This window comes from Harpegnathos saltator, unplaced genomic scaffold (assembly GCF_003227715.2).
Source record: "Harpegnathos saltator strain DR-91 unplaced genomic scaffold, Hsal_v8.6 scaffold190, whole genome shotgun sequence".
Lineage (NCBI taxonomy): Eukaryota > Metazoa > Arthropoda > Insecta > Hymenoptera > Formicidae > Harpegnathos > Harpegnathos saltator.
The window spans coordinates 126,889-146,474 of record NW_020229973.1 but is presented as its reverse complement, the minus strand read 5'-3'; the positions used below and the strand labels follow the sequence as shown (position 1 = coordinate 146,474).

General features: G+C 58.5%; 1 protein-coding gene across 1 annotated transcript; it reads right to left on the bottom strand.

Annotated features, from left to right (window-relative positions):
* Nucleotides 1–4,741: 4,741 nt before the first annotated feature.
* LOC112588333 (uncharacterized) lies at nucleotides 4,742–6,720 on the bottom strand. Its single transcript, XM_025297863.1, has 2 exons — nucleotides 6,597–6,720; nucleotides 4,742–5,208 (listed from the first exon to the last, which is right to left on the bottom strand). Exons 1-2 carry the CDS (start codon nucleotides 6,718–6,720, stop codon nucleotides 4,742–4,744), a joined length of 591 nt encoding a protein of 196 aa, XP_025153648.1.
* Nucleotides 6,721–19,586: the final 12,866 nt, after the last annotated feature.

Below are 19,586 nucleotides of genomic sequence, written 5' to 3'. Positions count from 1 at the left end.
TTTCGGTTTGACTGGTATGGACCATTTGGATTTCGGCTCTTTCTTCGTCCCCTTGGCTTCCTCCTCGTTCCCACTTAGGAGCCTTTCCGGCGAAGACGTGCTTAGTGAGGTCGTTACCTCCTCCCTCAGTGGCGTCCTTGATCTGAAGCGGCCTCTGAAGGGTGCCTCCTTCCTCGAAGCATTCCTGTGGGCTTCGGATCGCGTCCTTCTCAGTTCCCTCTCCTCCGGTGTCTCCAGCGAGGAGCTTCGGTGCCCTCCTCTCCTCACCACGTTGCGTCTGCTGAAGCGCCTTACTGTGGTAGATTCCTCTACTACCGTTCCCTCCTTAGAACCAGTGGAGGTTCCCGGTTCTGCCCTGTAGCACTCCATTGCCAGGTCCGTTACATTATTGTCAGCCCCATAAATGTTTTTATTGTTTTTCCGTTGAGAGTGGTTCTTGTAAGTTGATTAGTCATTTTCGTTTTTGAACCCACGACTCCGTACGGCTCCGTCGCCCGGGCGTGCATCCCCACCGTAAAGGGGGGAGCTTCCAAGTTCCCCCAGAGGAGCGACATATGGCGCGGGCCGGCGGAATAATTATCCTCGGCACAGGCCTCCCGCCCCCTACACGTGCCCTGACCACCATTTCTTGTGGCCAGACCGCTTTCGGGGGTACCGTATCTCCGACAATACGGGCACCGTACGGAGCGCCGCCACGTGGGGGGCCCCATGGAAGGAGGTATTTTACCGGTGTCGCACCCCACCAGGAACGCCTCCCCCATGGCAGCCAGCGTGCTCGCGCCGCCCGAGGGCCCGCTTTAGGGTCATGCAATAGCATTGCCTCGGGCACAGCACACAGGATTTCCGGCCCCGACCTCGGAATACGTCCGAGCGGCCCGGAACACCCCTCCACCCCCCGGATATCATGAAGTGTTCCAAGCCCTCATGGTGTGCAGACCCGGGTGTGGGTTCCTTCCTCCGCCCGGCCGTGACCGGGACGGATGAGGGAGAGGTCCGCTCCCTTCAGCTGCCGGAGTACCGGCGTGCAATGCCTCCAGATGTGGGATCCTCTAGATGGCGCATAAGGGTGCCCCGAACCCGCCTCGGAATACGTCCTAGCGGCCCAGAGCACCCCTTCACCCCCCAGGTATCGCGAGGGGTTTAGTCCCCGCGGTGTGCAGACCTGGGTGTGGGTTCATCTTCCCGTTCGACCGAGGCCGAGTGGTTGAGGGAAAGCGGGAAGGTCCACTTTCTTCGATTGCCGGAGCACCGGCGTGCAATGCCTCCGAAGGTGGGTTCCTGTCCCCTCTTCGCCCGAGGGTGCCTCGACTACGACCTCGGACTAAGTCTGAGCAGCTCGAAGCACCCCTCCACCCCCCGGGTACCATGAGGGAGTCAGCCCCCATGGTATGTAGACCCGGGTGTGGGATCCTCCATCCGCCCGGCCATGACCGCGATGGATGAGGGAAAGAGGTCCTCCCTTTTTCGGCTGTCGGAGCACCGGCGTGCAATGCCTTCAAGGGTGGGACCTCTTAGGACGCGGTAGGGTGCCTCGGCCCCGACCTCGGAAATGTCCGGGCGGCCCGGAGCCGCCTCCACCTCCCAGAGACCGTGAGCCACCCCTCACGGTATGGAGCCCTGGGAGTGGGTACGTCCTTCCCCCAGCTAGGGCTGGGGGCAAGGAGTCCTCTCTCTTCGGCTGCCGGAGCACCGGCGTGCAATGCCTCGGAGAAAGATGTTCCCTTCCTGGAGCAAGTGGAAAGGAGGTCACCCCCTTCGGCTGCCGGAACACCGGTGTAATGCCTCCAGGGGTTGTAATCTCCCTCCACTTGCTCTATGACCAGTCCGGTCACGGACCAGACTGATCATCCAGCCTGGTCGGGCACTCTTAGTACAGTCCCTTTTTTTATCACCCAGGAGAAATCCCTTATGGGTACCCCGGTCCTGGGGAGGGCCGGGGTTATGTGGGACTTGCACCTACTAAAACTCCTAGGAGAGACCTGTCAGTAGGGCGTATATGTGCGGGCTTCGATGAATGGTTGCCCCACTTCTTACCTAGGCCCACACCGCCCGCGCTCATTCTTAGTTCAGTCCCTCCGTAAAGACCACTCCGGCATGGCAGAACCTACCAGGAGCTGAAACCCCCGCCGCTACAGCTCTGTACATCATTGGGACCTTCAAGCTTTTTTTTCTTTTTACGAGGAGGAATCCATCATGGATACCCTGACCTTCGGGGAAGGGCCAGGGATATGCCGGACTCCTACCGGCTAAAACCACCCCAGGTGGCGCTGCGAAGGGACTTGCCTCGGGGCCCTGGAGCCTACGTAACTGCTATCGAGGCCCCGAGTCCAGGCATAGACTTCCGTCTTTTCCCCGAAAGGTAGGGGGAAGAGGGTAGCGAGCCGAAGCTCCTCTTCAACCACCGCTCTCCGTCCAGCCCTCATTCCCCGTCTCTCTGGATGAGAAGGAAGAAGCCGGCCAAAGGGCCTGCGCTTCGACCACCATTTCATCCAAACGGGGCGTCGCCTAGGTGCTGCTGTGCGACTATCCGATCCACCGTCTCGGATAGTCGCTCCACGTTCGCAGGGCTGGTCGGAGTACTGGGAGTCCCCGCCCTGTACCCCAACCGCACTGTCCTCCAGATCTCCGCAAAAACTACACCCTGGCGTGGGTCCCTTCCCACAAATTCGGTGCAGATACACCCCAAAACAACTATGCCCCGAGAGCACCTGCACCAGACGGAAAGAAAGTCCGCCATAACATCTGTTCACCCAGTCCGATATAACTGGACGAACAGCCACAACAACACGTGCTCCACATCTAACCAAAGCTAAACGAAGCTTCCACTTTTGAAGCACATGCTGCTGGGCCTAGAGCCTCCGACCTTCAACCTCACTATCTATCGGTGGCATGCCACGATCCCTGAGATCAGCCTTGCACCAATAGGTGTTGGCTTGCGCCTCCGCAACCACTCCCAAAGAGACGACTCCGCCAATACACACCGCCTCATATGCAATGGTGCGATACCCCCGCGCGGCGTTGGCAGCCACTCTGCGCTGCACAGCATGATACTTTTGCAGTGCTCGTCGACTGTCCGCCAATTGCTGATACCACACAGGGGTTCCATACATCGCGATGGATTGCACCACCGACAAATAAAAGCGACGACATCCATCATTAGGACCGCCCAGGTTGGGAAGAAGGCGTCTAAAATTAGACACCTCCCTTCCTAGGCTGTCTGTCATCTTATCAAAATGTACTCGGAAGCTCCAGTGGCTGTCAAGGTGGAGCCCAAGATATTTCATCGTGGACCCCACATCAACACGGACTCCCCGGATCAAAAAGGTGTGTTGGGGTTTACGAAGGGACCCAAACAAACCCCCCCCTCGGTGAGGAACCGAGGGGGTCCCTACCTAATCGGCCTTTTCAGGCCGATCTTCCCTTCCCGGGGCTCCCTACATAGAGGTATCATACAATCCCCTGCCTGGGCTACACCCCGGGTCAGGGATTTCCCCACCCTACCGCTGAAGGAAAATGGTCCCCTTTTCAGGGGGTCGGCCCATCCTCCCCGCTCCCAGGGGCCTTTAGGGCGCCTTCCCGCTCGATAATCCGCCGGTGGGGGACCTTGAATCAGCCCAGCCCACCAGCAGTCCCATTAAACCTAGGGTGGGAGAGTAATGGAAAGCACTTCCTGGACTTAGCCCCACCCACTCATCCCACACCCTCCGCCAGGAGAGAGTTGGCAATCTCCATCTCCTTTGAGTGAATCTCCTCTAGAAGATCCATCGGCTTTTCGGCCAGTGGAGTCAGTGCAGGGGGAGGGGCCGGACTCCCTTTATCTGGTCCTACCTGAAATATGGGCGCAGGATGTATTCCCCCTTTCCCCCCAACCCTACCTTTCCTTCTTGCTCATCCCTTATTTCTTTGTGAGCAATGTCATCAGGGTGTCTGGGCCCCCCTGACACGCTGTCCGCGGGCTTGTCCCATGCACTGCTCAAGTCCCGGGCCGACGACGCCGGGATTTCCCACCTGATGTGGGTGTGGTCCCCCTCGAAGGAACCGCCCCACACACTTTCCCCCTCATCCTATGATGGGGATTTCTCCCTGTCACCTCGCACGGAATGCACCGCGGCTGCGCTGTGCAATCTAGTGAAATGTGATCTACCATCCCGCACTTGAAGCAGCAGCCCCCTCGCCTTTCGGCTCGGCAGGCAACTGCCCAAAATTGAAGCACCTATAACATTGCTTGGGGCGGTCTCCTATGATCCTAACCTAGGCCTTGGCCCATCCCACCGTAAGCCCTTTGGCTTTAACTAATCTGTGGGCTGCCTTAATAGGGTATCGGACCCACACCGCGTTCATCCCGCCGGAAGACCTCCCAATCTTACCGGTCTGGAGATCTTCTGACGGGCATCCCCCTCCTATCCAGGGATCCCTCCTCTTCCTTGGCCGAGGAACTGCCACCTCAGGCCCGCTACCTATACCCCCGGGAACGTCGGCCGCCGCGGCGCCTTCTGCACAGGGTTACCGATCGACGCTCCCGCTCGGAAGCCTCCTTCTTAGACATCACGTCCCTGCAGGAGGAGGCCGCCGCTTCCCATCCCTCCTCACTCCTGCAGATGGTCCGTACCATGTGCGGAAGCGAGATGTTCCCTTCCCCACAACCCATCGCCCCGGCCAGGAAACGGCGCTCCCCCCTCCAGGCTGAACATGCAGCCAGAGTATGGAGCGCCGTGTCCATCAGCCCGGGGCAATGGTGGCATTAGGTGGTGGGCTCCTTCCCTATCCGGTGCAGGTACTTGCCGGAGCAACCCTGGCCCGTCAGCACCTGCACCAGATGGAAGGTCATTCCACATCCCCTCCTGCCCGCCAGCTCTGGCAGGCAGGGGCGGACAGCCTCTGCCGTCTCGCGCCCATACCCCCATGGGTACGGCCCATGGGACAAAATGTCCCCCCACGTCTCCGGGATACGGGCCACGGCCTGGGACTTCAGGGCCCGCAGGTCTCCGGCCGACAACTCCCCCTCCTCGCGGATCTCTCTTATCCTCCAGTAGAGGACTCGCCTCTCCTCGACGAGAAGCTCCACGGGAGGGGACCCGGCCAGGGTGGTCAGCGCCATGTACGATATTGTGCTGAACCCCCTGATCGCCCTGATGACAGCGGCCTCAGCGCCGCATTCGGCGTATATCTTCGCGGCAGGCCTGAAGCTGGGGTGCCCACATCGGCGCCCTGTACAAGGCGATAGAGAGAACAGCACTCACGTACAGGCGGCGAGGCCTCCAGTCCGGACCACCCACGTTGCGCAGGAGGCTGGCCACGGCCAGACCTACCTTGCACACCCTGGGGGCCAGCTGCCTGAAATGCGGGCCAAAGTCCCACCGGCTGTCCAACGTCAGGCCGAGATACTTTATCGTCGGCCCGACGCGGATATGGACGCCATCGACCAGGACCTGTATCTCAGGCGGCGCCCTTCGACTGCCGTTGCGAAAGAACACAGCTTCAGTCTTCTAGGCCGCCACCTTGAGAACCAAGTTCGCGATGGTACTCACCACCATTGCCACCGCCATTTCCGCGCGGAGGCGAGCTTCCCCCAGCCCTCCTCCCAGCCGCCACCAAGGTGTCGTCCGCGTAACAGACGACGTGGCAACCCGGGGGGAGCGGAGTGCGTAACACCCGGTCGAACGCGATGTTCCATAGCAAGGGGCCGAGAACCGACCCCTGCGGAACACCGCGTTTCATTGTGCGCCTTGGACCCCGCCCTCCTTGTAGAAGGCGAGGTCTCTGTCCTCGAAATAGACCGATAGGATCCGCCGGAGCTAGACGGGTACCCCGTGATGTTCGAGGGCCCGTCTAATCTCCGGCCAGGGCAGGGTGTTGAAGGCATTCTTGATGTCGAGTGACACCGCCAACAGGCGGTTTTAACCTCCTCAGGGGAGGCCGCTTCGTTAAAACCAACGAGGCGGACCTCCCCCTTCTGGACCGGACGGTTGATCACCGCCTCCGGTACTACCTCCCTTAACTTTCCCGTCAACCACTCAACCTTTCTTCCCTCAGGGTCAGGATCAGGGATCCGGAAGATAATCGCCCCGTCGGCACATTTCCCCACGTCTAGGTTCCTGATATCCATTTCCCCGAGGGGAATCATATCCGTCGCCCGACGAAGAGCCTCTGCATAGGAGACCCCTTCTGCCAAGCGTATTGTGATCGCCGCTGTTCTGGGCAGCCTTGGCCACTTTTCCTTCCCAACGAGTGGAGAGGAATTGAAAGGACCTCGTGCCCCCCATCCGCCCCCTTATCCACTCCTTTCCCCTACTAACACGGGTGGGTGGATTGGAGGTGGGCTCTGCTCTCCTCCTCTCCTCTCCCCCGCGTTCCCTTCCTTTGATTGTGGCGGGTGCACAGCCGACACGACCTGTACTGCACCCGCTTCAGCCTGATCCCTCTCCTTCCTTCTTTTCTTTTTCCGGTGCTCCACCGTCTCCCAAACCCTTCCCTCTCGGGGGGGACAGAGATCGCCACTCCTCTCTCCAAAACTGGAGAGGGAAAACTCTCCGTTTGCGTCTCCACAGAGGGTCTCTCGTCTCTTTCCCTTTCCCATGATTCCAACTCCGATGTACCCCACTCCGTCTGCACAACAAAGGATCTCATGGATCTCTTCTCATCTCTTGCCTTGTCCGTCTGCGAGGACCAGGGGGTAAAAACTCCCCTCTTAGAAACCGAGGGTCTTTGGAGCGCCACCATGATATGTACCGGAACTGGTGGAACTAAAATGGGTCACGTGATACAGAGTGGGGATACGCGCTACATTTAAATCCAGTACACATATATATAAATATAAGGCCTGTTCTTTTTTATTGCACTGCTGCACTGATGCAATAAGTTAGAGGGAAACAAATATATATTTCTCATTCTAACTTATTGCATCAGTGCAGCAGCGCAGCGAAAAAGAACAGGCCTTACATATAAATATATATATATATATATTTTAAGCGTGTAATAACCCATATAGCACAAATCTTAAAAGGATGTTTTAAGAACATTCTAAGGACATTCATACATCTTAAGAACGTTCTAAGAACATTCTCTGAAGAGTCGATGCTATCTGGGAAGTAATTTTGTATTTTTTTGGTAAAATTAAACAATACTTGTATGTTATAATTTCATGAAGCAATGTATGTGAGAGGTGGTAGATGATATTGAGTTGTTCAAAAAGTCATTGCAGTTTTTTCAGTGATTTTCAAAACTTAATTTTATACAAAGAATTAACATAAATCAATGATGTTAATGAACGCAAGCACTTTGTGAGGAACCCAATAGTTCAATATATCACATACATAATTTCATGAAATTATGACATAACATATAGTTATTCCATTATATCTGAAAACTAAGAAATTAATCATTATTCAACTCAATATATATATTTTTTGTGATGTGTGTATGTGTGTATAATAGGGTTCGCAAATTTTATTGAAATAAGCAGTATACAATTTTCGTTTTATAAACATATTATACATATATATTATTTTAGTTACAATGGTGTATATATATGTAGTTTAATGAAATTATTTACAGTTCAATGAAAAATAATTACAATGAATTTTATGCATCAAATTTTTTCCGTCCCATTTGCAGACTGCGGACTGTCAGGTACTTTTCTGCCATATACCTGGTGTGGTTAAAGAAATTGGATGCACTAACAACCTGCATCATATATGTGCATCACTGCACATAAGCATTCATACACTCACTCTTAACATCGATCTACAATAAGATACGTCTAAAAGCGTATAAAAAAGAGACGTCTTGCTTTTAATATGTCTTTTAATATAAGTCAAATGTGTTTAAAACATTTGTGCTATCTGAGACCTTAGGAAAGATCAACGAACAACGTGAAATAATTTAAACCGATTTACATATTTACATGTAAATATTTACTTACAGAACTAGAAATGTTTTATCTCCACATGCTCTCTCTCTTTACTTGGCTCTTTTTCCTGTAAATAACCTGTAAATAACCTGAAAATAACCTATAAATAACCTGCAAATAATCTGAAAATAAACACCTCTCACTAAATTAATGATCACTTGCTATCACTTGCTATCGCACAAAATACACAAAATTCCTACTACTCCAGAAAACTGGTAAACAGTAAGTGTCCAATATGGCATCCGACGAGCGGTAGTGGGGAATCGACTGTGCTGCCCTCGGTCTACGTACCGAAAGAATAAGCGAACTAATCATTTCCGTCACCCCTAAAATACGAGGAGTTTGTACGCCCTGGCGAGGACGAAGTCCTCACAGACGGTCTCGTCTCCTTCTCCCGGCATGTGGCTAACTGGTTCTGGACGAGCCTAAGCTCTTCCCTCACAGCCTTTAGCGTAGCCTCGCCGATGTCTTTCCCCTTTTTTATTTTTTTCCTCTCTTTATCCTGATTGTCAATTCTTTCCGCCATTTCTTTCCTCCACTCCAGACTCATCCTCAAATCTTTCCTTAGATGAACTCTTTCCTTATGCATCTTTTCCCCATTCAGGTACATATTCCTGACGTACTCCCTGGTATAGTCAAAAAACCTTTCCTTTCTTATTTCCCTATTCCCATCTATGTTTAACTTATACTCTTCCCGAATTTCTTCCCATCCTTTCCTTACAACATCCAGTAAGTGGTCCCATCCCTCCCAAATCTTCCGGGCGAATTCCGTATTCTCCGGAACTGCCGGGTCTTCATCCATCAATACGGTGGAGGCGGCCGAAGCATCCATCGCCTCGGATGCCTCCACCGTCCCCGAGGATACACTCCCCCCTTCACTATCATTTCCCCTCCTCATCATTTTCCCTTCCTTTTTTGTTTGTTGCTCAGCCATTTCTGTTGTCATCCCACTACTCCTGGCGACTCGACCGGCCGGGTATGCCCGCACCACGGAGAAACTCAGTTGTGTCCCCGAGTACCCCAGGGGAGCCGGTCTATGTCTTGGACCCGGGGAGGAGACATCCCGGGCACTGGACTCCTGCCCCCTACTCCTGCCCCACCCCCCTACTGGGAGGTGAGCCGGTTTCGGGGGTCCCTCGTCTCCGACACCGAGGGCACCGCCAGGAGCGCCGCCACACGGGGGGCTCCGTGGAAGGAGTAAGGTCACCGCCGTCGCGACTCGAAGGGACCCCACCCCCACGGCGACTAGCAAACTCCGCTGCCCGAGGGATGGGTTTAGGGATGACGCGATCCCCATCCCCCGGGCTCATCCCGGGACCGTGAGGATCCCAAACCTCACGGTGTGCAGACCCGAGTCTGGCCCGTCCCTTCGGGCTGCCGGAGCACCAGCGTGCAATGCCCTAGGGGACGGTGACCTACCACAGGGTGGAGTCCTCCCCCTCCGACTGCCGGAGCACCGGCGTGCAATGTCAGAGGGACGGTGTCTCCACCCTTCTTCCATAAAATAGTCGAGGATTGCCCATTGGCCACCCCGCTGTATCTACCCTGGGTTCTCTTAGTCCAGTCCCTCAGTGCAGACCACTCCGGCATGGTAGACCTGCCAGGGGCCGAAGCCCCCGCCGGCACAGCTCTGCACGTCACTGGGACCTTCAAGCCCCCCACCACGACAAGGTGGCATTCACGGGGGAAAATGTGTGTGAGGGTCCCAACGGCACCCCCCAAACCCCCTCCCTCGGTGAGGAACCGAGGGGGAAACTGCCGCCCCCAGGGGGCAGGTCTCCCCCCCAGGGCTCCCTCCTCCGTAACAGAAACGGACTCGGGGGTCGCACTCTGGGAGGAGGCAATCCCTCCTGGCGCGGTCGGGGGTGTTCCCACAAGTGGTCGGCCCACTCCCGACCGCTCCTACCTGGCCCATGGGTCCCAGTGGGGGACCGCCTATGGCCGCTACCCTACCGGCAGATCCCATGGGCCTGGGATGGGGGCGTGTGCGGGGAGAGCTACATCATGCTCTCTACGCCGCCCACTCCTCCCAACCCTCCTCCGCCAGGAGGGGAGAGGCTTCCACCTCCATGGATTCCGCCTCGGAGACCCCCCTCGGCCTTTTTTTTGTTCACGCAGAGGAAATCCATCATGGATACCCCCGCCCCCTTGGGGAGGGATGGGGCTTATGTCGGACTCTTACCGACAAAAACCTCTGCGTGATGTCTACCTGTCGGACCGTGAGAAGGGGAGTTAGGGGAACTGCTGCCGCATTCCCTCCCCAACCCCCGGCCCCAGGGCTCTAATCCAAGAGCCCTTCGCCTTCTTGTACCGCACTCCCCCTTCCCCTTTCGGGGAATTAGTGGGAGAGGTGCGGTCCCCGGCGGGTAACCCTGGTTGGCCCTCTGGTGTCACCTTGAGGAAGGGGACATCCACCCTTCCTCCTTTTCCCCCCTTCCTAAAGGAGAGGGGAGGATTTTTTGGGGAGGTGGGCCCGAGCACAATCGGGTTCCCCACCTCGCCTTCTCCTCCCTACCCGATCACTCGGGGGAGCGGGAGGTGTCCTCCTCATACCCCCCGAGTGACGGAGCCTTGCCCGAGGTGCCGGCGGCCCGTATAGGCTAACGGCCTCCCCTCGTCCGATGCCACCACGGGACCGCTGTTACTATCCCCCCAGCGGAGAGCCGGCCCCGCCGTCCTCTCCGACGGCGTTTGCCAAGCCGGTTCCTCCATTCGGCGGCCTCCTTTTTGGTGATTACCTCCCCGCAGAAGAAGGCCGCCGCGTCCCACGCCCTCTAACTCCCGCACATGGCTCGCACCAGGTGCGGGAGCGAGAGCTCCCCGTCGCGGCAATCCACCGCCCCGAGCAGGACCCGGCGCTGCTCATCCCATGCTGCGCAGGCAGCAAGGGTATGCAGCGCCGTGTCCTCTTGCTCGGGGCAGTGGTGGCACCGAGTGGTGGGCTCCTTCCTTATCCAGTGCAGGTATCTCCCGAAGCATCCATGCCCGATCAATACCTGCACCAGGTGGAAGGTCATTCCACGCCCCCTCCTGTTTGTCATTTCTGACAGACAGGGGCGGACAGCCTCGGCCGTTGCGAGACCGGACTCTCGGGGGTCGGCTAGCAAGCCTTCCCACCGTTCCAGGGTCCGGTCTCTGGCCTGAGTAATCAGGGCCTTCAGGCCCCTGGCCGTCAGCTCTCCCCCCTCGCGGAGCTCCTTTACCAGCCAGTAGAGGATTCTCCTCTCCTCGGGTAGGAGCTCCGCAGGGGGGGAGCCGGCCAGGGTGGTCTCCGACATGTATGACACGGTGCGGAACCCTCGAGTCGCCCTGATCATGAGGGGCCTAAGGGCCTACCTCATTAGCCGCTTGGCTACCGCGGTGGCCAGCAGCTGAGGGGCCATATAGGCGCCCCGTACAGGGCGATCGAGAGAATCGCACCGACATAGAGGCGGCGAGCCTGCCATCCTGGGCGCCCTTGGGCACGCATCAGCCCGGCCACGGCCAGTCCGGCTTTGCGCACCCTGGGGGCCAGCGGCCTGAAATGTGGCCCGAATGACCACCGGCTGTCCAACGTCAGCCCGAGATATTTCATCATCGGCCCGCCGTGGACGTGGACGCCATCGACTAGGACCCATGTCTTCGGCGGCGCCCGACGCCGGCCGTGAAGAAACACAGCCTGAGTCTTCTGGGGCGCCACCTTGAGACCCAGGTCTCCGATGGTTCTCACCACCGATGCCACTGCCACCTCCGCGCGGAAGCGGGCCTCCTCCCAGTTCTTCCCTTCGGCCACCACTGCCCGTGTCGTCTGCGTAGCAGAGGACGTGGCAGCCGTCGGGGAGTGGAGTGCGAAGGACCCGGTCGAAGCCCGGTACTATGTCCCATAGTAGGGGGCCGAGCATCCCTGCGGGATACCGCGCTCCATGGTGTGCCAGCCTTGAACCCCGCCTTCCTTGGTGAAGGCGAGGTCTCTGTCCCCGAAGTAGGCTTACATTATCTTCCGGAGATAGGCGGGCATCTCGAAGTGCTCGAGGGCCCGTCCTATCTCCGGCCAAGGCAGGGTGTTGAAGGCATTAGAAATGTCTAGTGACACCGCCAACAACACCCCGCCCCTTATCTCTACGACCGCCCGGGTCAGGTCCCGGACCCACTGGATAGCGTCCAGCGTGGATCGTCCGGGCCTGAACCAGTATTGGCGGTCGTGGAGGTCCAGCACACTCGAGGACATGTGCTAGACGAGGCGGTTCGCGATGATGCGCTCCAGCATCTTGCCCGCCTCGTCCAGCAGGCAAATCGACCTGTAGGCTGACGCACTACCGGGCTTCTTGCCCTCCTTCGGGAGAAGGGCTAATTTGGCCCTCCTCCACTCTGGGGGGAAGATCCCCTCCCTGAGGCAACCTGTCAAGACCCTGCAGGTGGCTGCGGACAAGTCTCCTTCGGCCGGAGCGAGAGCCCAGGCGCGGCCCGGAATAGCATCGGGGCCTGGGGCTTTGCCCTTACCTCCGAACTTTCTCCGGGCCTTGGCGAGCTCCTCTAGAATGACTTCCAGGCCCTCGTCCCAGTCTCCCTCCCCCATCTCTGGGGAAGGAATCATCGGGGGCCCCCTTCCGCCCTCGGGAAGAGGGCGTCCAGGAGCCCCTCGAGGGCCTGTGGGTCCAACGTCTCCGTCTGTGGGGACGCCCAAGGACGGATCTTCCCCATCGTCCTCTTGTATGGGCGCCCCCACGGATCGTCACCCAGGGAGCTCACCAATTGTTCCCAGACTTCCCGCTTGGCCTTTTTTATGGCATTCATTAAGACTACCCTGGCAGCAAAGTAGTCCTCCTTTGCCGTTGTGGCATCCCTGTCTTGTTGCCGGGCGCGCATGTACGCCCTTCTGGCGCGGTCGGAGGCACTGCGGAGTATTGCAATGTTCTCCGACCACCAATACGTCGCCCGGCGCCGACGAGGGTGGGAACGTGGCATCGCGGCGTCGCATGCCGACCCCACTATCCCCGTTATCTCGCCAGCTCCTTCCAGGGGGCCGGGGTCCCACTCACCTGGCTCTATATGCCAGGTGGCCACAAGAATAGCAGCCTGGAACCTGTCCACGTCAAGTCGACTAAGGGCCTATCTTTTGGGGAGAGGAAAGTTCCTCTCCCCTGGGCGGCGAGCCGACGCCCGCTTCGGTTTGGGGAGGCGGAATGGCCAGACTATATATCTGTGGTCAGATTACGTCTCATCCTCCGCCTCCACCCTCCATTCGGAGATTAACCTAGTGGCCGAGAGGGAGGCTCAGGTCAAATCAATGACCGGTGACCCTCCTCCCGGCCTTATGCAAGTGTCGGTGGACCCTCTGTTTACGAACAGAAGGCCCAATCCCGCCGCCCAGCCGATGACCGCCTCGCCCCTGGGATCTCGCTGCCGGGGACTGCAACCCCACTCCTCAGAGTGGGCGTTAAAGTCCCCGGCAATCACGACAGTTCGGGGATGGCACTTGCGTACCAAGTCCCCGATCCTGTCTAGATCCCTTTAATGCGGGCGGGGCGGACAAGTCCGGCTTTGTTTTTGTGGTGGGGGAGGTATAGCCCACCACAGTTAGAGGCCCCCAGTCAACCGCCACATACGAGGACCTCTTTTCCCTTAATATTCAGGGAGAGGCCCCCGCAGGGTCAGCCACCATGGCCACCGAGCCGTCCGGGCTACCGAACCAGTATTCACTGCTGATCGGCACCCAGTTCGGCTCGGTGGCCACCCACAGCCCGGCGCCCAGTTCCCGGATCCTGTGTACCCACAAGTCCTGGGCCCGGGCGCCGCGGCCGAGGTTCGCCTGTAGCACCCGGAGTGGCGTGAAGGCTAGGCCTTACACGCCTCCTCCAGGCTGTCTACCTTCACCCCTTCCTGGGAGACTTCTGGTGGCTAGACTGCCTCGGTCTTTCCAGAGGGGGTTTCTGCCTTGGTGGCTATGACCTCTGCCTCTTCCTGCACGGAGGACGATTGCGCCTCTGGTGTCCCTACCTTGACCACTCCTTCCTTCCTCTGGAGGATGAAGAGGAGTCGTCTACTACCAGGAGAGGAGACAGGGTTGGAGCACCTTCTGTCTCCCCCACCACTAGGGTGGTTGGGGGAGAGTCCTCGGACTGCACCCGTCTTACCTTACTCGTCTTGTCCTCTCCTGAGGATTCACTTGTCCCTTCCCTGTTCCTCCTTTCGTCCCCTCTCCTTTTTCTCTGGGACAGAGGCTCAGTCTCCATCTGGACAGGAGTCGATGTTCTCTCCGGGATCCCCCACGACGCCAAAGAGCAATCCCCCTCTTCTTGTTTCCCTCCTGGAGCGTCCTTCTCGTCCCTCGTTGCAGAGGGAGCCGGGCTGGCCTCCTCCAGCTGCTGAATCCGGTCCGCTGGAACTTCTAGTGGGGTCGAGCCTCCCCCTCCTCTATTCCCTCAGCCACTGTCGGTAGCCTCCCCTTTTCTTGTGCCTTTACCCCCCTCCTCTTCCTCGAGGAGGAAGGTTTGCCGGCAGGCCCTCCGATCTTATGATCGGAGGGCCTGCCCGTCTCGGCACAGACCGGGCAGCGAGCCGCCCCTTGGCACCCTCTGACGCGGTGGCCGGGGTTACGGCAGCGGTAACACAGTCTGCTGCGGACAGTGGCGCTATTGCACCTTATCGTGCACTTATATGTGCGCTCGCGCACATGCCCCGGTTCCAAGCACCGGTAGCATAATTTGGCGTGAGCGGGCGGCGCCACCACCCCGGCTCGAGCCTACTCAACCTGGACTCGCTCCGCGGCGGCTACCTTCGCGGCAGCCGCCAGCGGACACCGCGCTACCGTGCCAGTTCCCCACCGGGAGACGCTTACCTCACCGGAGGAAACCTCCTCCGGCATGCATCCCCCGGCGAGGGCCACCGTGGCCGCTACCTCGTCGGCCCCGGTCGTCGCATCCAGGCCGGTTAGTCGCAGTGCTGCAATCTTGACCGGCCTACGGATGCGAAAGCCGGGGCCTTTCTCTGCCGCCAGCTTGCGGAGCTCCTCCGCAAGCCGGTTGGCGGCTGCCACCGCGGTGAGGCCAGGCACCTCGACCAGCATATCCCTGTTCAGGGCCTGAGTAACCCTCAAGGACCCCGGGATACCCAGGTTTGCTGATCTTATCCGGCGCTTGGCCTCTACCATGAATTCCCGATATCGATCGGGGAGGCAGGTAACGGTGACAGCCGCGCTCTTCGACGGCTTCGGCTGACCCGGCCTCGCCACTTTCCTTCCTTTCTTCGTTCCTACCTGATTAGTAGGGGGAGGAGTGGAAGCCGTTTCAGTCCTTTCCTTCTTCTTCTCGTTCCTTCCTAAGACTTTGAACCATGCCTCTTCCTTTTTCTCCTCTGTCCGAAGCACAAATCCCAGTCCTTTTGCAAAGCCCAAACCTTCCAATCTTTTGGCCGGAATTCCCATTCCTCTTCCTTGGGCTATCTCCTTCTCCGTCTCCTTACTGAGCCTCGCCCTTGCTTTCTTTCTTTTCTTCTTTTCCCTAGCCCTTTCCCTCTTCCTATTCCTGTCCGCCGGAGTCTGTTGGGCCTGGGACTGGCCCTCTCTCTTGCCGCAGTCTTCTCCTTTCCTTTATAAACCTGGGTTGGTATAGGGGACCCCGCTCCCCCAGAGACCCTGCTCCCGTCCCATCCCAGACGAGGTGACGCTTCTGATCCATCAGTCGCCTCACCCCGGCCCCGGATGTACGGGCCATGGTCGCCATGGAGGAGTCCAGATCCCCCTGTATCTTCCCAGGCTCGGGTCTCCATGTTGGAGAGGGATTCTCGCCCGGGAGTCTGTCGTAAACGGGACAGCCCCCCAGGAGAGATCCCCCTCCCTCACCTCCCCGCATGGGAGGAAGAGGAGGAGCTGATCCTCGCCACTCTCCTCTTCTTCCTCTTCTTCTTCCTCCTTTCCTCTTCTCTTCCCTCTTCCTCCGCCGAGGTAGATGCCTCTCCGCTTGTTACCTCAGCGTATGTTTTCTTCCTCCTGGACGGCTCTGGTGGAGGGAGCTGAGTGGGGGATCCCAGAAGTCCTGCTCGTCTGAAGCTTCTCCTGGAGCTTAAGCTTTTCCGTCTGCAGTTTCCTAATTTCCCCCTGAGCTCCTCGATCTCCCTCTTTACTTCCGGCCTGTCTGCTCCTCCATCATCTTGCGCTGCCGTTCTGGCGATCAGCGTTGCCATGGCTGCCCGGGGGGTGGCAGCAGCCCGGTTAAGCAGGCCGGTGAATGTCCCCTTCAAGGTGTTTGAGCGAACCGCCATCAATTTTACCGCCCCCAATTTTACCCGTCCCACTTCATCGGCCAGCTCCGCTGCACTCAGCCCCCTGATAAGATTCAGAGAGGAGGCCTCTGTGAACACTTGTTCAGCCGGGCGCTTGTCCGCCAGCGTATGTAGGAGCCCCCTTTCGAGGAGGTTCCACGCCTCCTTCTCTAGCATCTTGAGGCGCTCCTCTCTTTTTTCCCTCGCCTCCTTCTCTCTCCTCTCCTACAAGCCAACCCCTTTGCCGGTCGTGGCCGGTCTTCCCCTACCCCTTACGGCTGGTATAAGGGCCGGGACCGGGCTCTCAACGATTTCGGCCGCCGACGTGGATCCTGTACTAGTAGAGGGCCTTACCCTCTTTGTTCCAGTGATAGCGCCGCTGTTCCTCCGGTTAGTCCCCATTGGATGCAGCGTTGTCTTTCTCCGTGCCCTCCGGACCTGGTATCTGAATCCCTGCGAGAGGAGGATGTCGCTGACGACAGCCGGCCCCGTGATCCACGCCACCGACACCCCCTTTCTCCCCAGTTCCCAGACCTTCCTTTCCCCGGTTGGCCCCTTGTGACTCCCCGTTATTATTGGGGCAAACTCTCTCTGCTTCTTCTTCGAGCAGAGGGGACCGGGCTTGCTGGCCCCTGGTACCGGCGCCCCCTGGCCCACGGGGGCCCCGTACCCCAGGGACATGCCTGTCCATCGTTGGGTGGCCGCTCTCGTTACCCTCCGCGGAGAGCTCACCCTACCAGCCCTCCGGTGAGGGCGGTAGTCCCAGCTACTATCCTTAGTAGCCGTTGAGGGGGATGGACTATAACCCTCGGGAGATGGCACCCGCCGGCAGATCTCTGCCCATCCTCGCTCCTCTCTCTTTCTCTGTCGAAAAATTACCTGCCGAAGCAGGTGGTAAGCCCTTAGGCGGGTTGCTACACCCTCCTTTTCGGGACTCTGATTCCAAAGACTCGGAGAAGTGTTTGTTTGAAGTTTTTGGAGATCTCATACTTAGTCCCACGAGTACGGCGGGAAGTGGGCGTCGATCCCAGGTAGAGCCCACGCATTACCCAGGGTAAGGCTAGGATGTCTCTTGGGTTTTCCAGGTGCACAAGGTGAGGAACCACTAGCGACGGGTCACGCAGGTCATGCCATTCATCCCATAAGCGTGGCATACCTCAACCGTAGGATTACGTGGTGTTTTATAGAGGACCCGCCTCGCGGTCCGGCCAATTAAGGCAAGACCCCCGGCCCCAGAGACATGAACTAGGGTTACTGTATAATAGGCTAGGGTCTGCCGGGGTTGCCTGGGTCCCCTGTACCAGAGTGCCGAAGCACCCTGGCCCCTCGCAATTGTGTCAGTTTATACGTCCTAATAAGTGCGGGTTTGCAATCAGTGTTTTCCTTCCCCTAGGACGGTTGCCTTCACCCGGCTCACGAGCCCGTTCTGCCCGCGCTGTAAGGTCCTTTGGGCCCCTCCAGACCCTGTTAAAACCTGGAGGCACCTGCCCAGGAGTGTTATGGTCGCTCTCAGTCTAGCCTCTCTGTGCAGACCACTCCGGCATGGTAGAACCTGCCAGGGGCCGATGCCCCCGCCGGCACAGCTCTGTACATCATAGGGACACGCAAGCTCCCCCACCACATCAAGGTGGCGTCCACGGGGGAGAGGGCAGCCATCAACCTGATCACCGATGCTCTCGAGGGTATGCCGTGTACGGGGGCTTAGGGTAGAACCGAAGAAGACGACTCAGGGTTACAAGGGGAGATCTCTTGCAGCCCTGAGCGACTTCACCCACACTTGCCTCGAAAATATCGAGTGGGTGTTGGGTGATCGTAGTAGGATGGCGGATGAGGGGGGCCTGATGGACGTCTTGAGGCCCTGGAAATCCAAGTCTGAGGTCTCAAGACTGAAATCGCTCGGATTGGGCGGATATTGGAGAGAGCCTTGCCCTCTCCAGTGTCCGCAGTTGCGGGCAGCGGACCTCCCCTCACCCGCCCCTTCTGCAGCAACCAACGGCTGTTGGGGAGGGGCGCCAAGGCGGGTGGAGAGTGTGTCCATCCGTGAAGGGAAGGGGAAAGGGTCTAGGCTTGAACCCGCCCAGATGAAAGGAGGGGGTATATACCGCAAATAAAGTTGTACCTCCCCTTAAAGGAGGGATGGCCGGGGCGAAAGGGGCTCCGAAGAAGGGACTCCCTCCTTCCTAAAAAAGGTCTCAAGTGAGGAACCCCCCGCGCAACCAGGTGGTTACTGTCACCGCGTTGCCGGGGGATCCCATCAAAGATGAGATGGTCCACGCCAGACAACGGGCCGACTTGCAAGAGGTCGGCCTGGTGCCTGGCAAGCTGAAGATAAAAAGTGTTAGCAACGAGGGGTATTGCTGGAGGTGCCTGGGCAGGACAATCAGGCGAAGGCTGACCGCCTGGTCAGGGATCTACAAGATGCGCTTTGCGGGGAGGCCGTGGTCGCCATGCTGACGAGGCGGACTGAGCTCCGTCTCATTGGCCTGGACGACTCGGTTACTTCCCTAATGGTTAGGGACGCCGTGCTCAAATTAACGGGGCGTCCCCCGGACGATCTCCAGACTGGGGAAGTCAGGAGATCGACCGGGGGATTAGAAGCGGTCTGGGTCAGGTGCCCGCTGGCACCTGCCCCAAGAGGAGAAGTCCCTTCTCGCCGAAAACGGCGAAAGAAAGGGGAAATAAATCCGCACGCGGGGGGGGGGTTGCTTCGCACCCCCAGCCTGTCTTCGGAGCGGACAAAAATGTAATGCCAGCTATAATAATAATGTAATAGCTGCGACCCCTGCGGAGCCACCCAAAGGGGCTAATGAGGTAGGGAAGTGAATTGGGGGAACGAGGTTAGTCGGCCTCCACTACCCACTGATCCGGCAGGGCCGGTGGTGGATAGAGCGACGGCCGCCCCACGCGCGCCGGACCCACCATTGGCGGAGAGGCCAATGGGGTTCTCCGAGGCGGAGATCTCTATGGAGGTCGTGGCGTCAGCCACCCTCCTGGCGGAGGCAGGATGGGAGGAGTGGGGGGATAAGAACGGGGAGCTCTCCCCACACACTCCCTCATCCCAGGCTGATGGAATTTGCCGGTGGGGCAGCGGCCACAGGCGGCCCCGCCACCGGGACCCATCGGCCAGGTAGGTGCGGGGGACGGTGGGCCGCTCCTTTTAGGAAACACCCCCACCCGCGCCAGGAGGGATAGCCCCTCCCCAGGGTGAGACCTCCGTGTCCGGCATCATGGGTCGAAGACAAAGGGAGCCCTGGGGTGGGAAGATCTGCGCCCCGGGGGCAGGTGTGGTAGGGTCCCCCTCGATTCCTCGAGGGAGGTAGAACCCTGGCGAACAGCAGCCAGAAGAGCGGTGCCCACCGGAGGACGTGCTACGTGAGCCCTCGGTGTAAAAAGGGGTGGCCGCGCAACGGTGTAACCCTCGCCGGAAGGCGGGATGCAC

Coding starts and splice junctions, on each gene's coding strand:
- LOC112588333 (XM_025297863.1), bottom strand. CDS start 6,720: ATGGTGGCGCTCCAAAGACCCTCGGTTTCTAAGAGGGGAGTTTTTACC. Junction 5,209..6,596: donor TGTTGTGCAGACGGAGTGGG/GTACATCGGAGT, acceptor CGCCTTGTACAG/GGCGCCGATGTGGGCACCCC.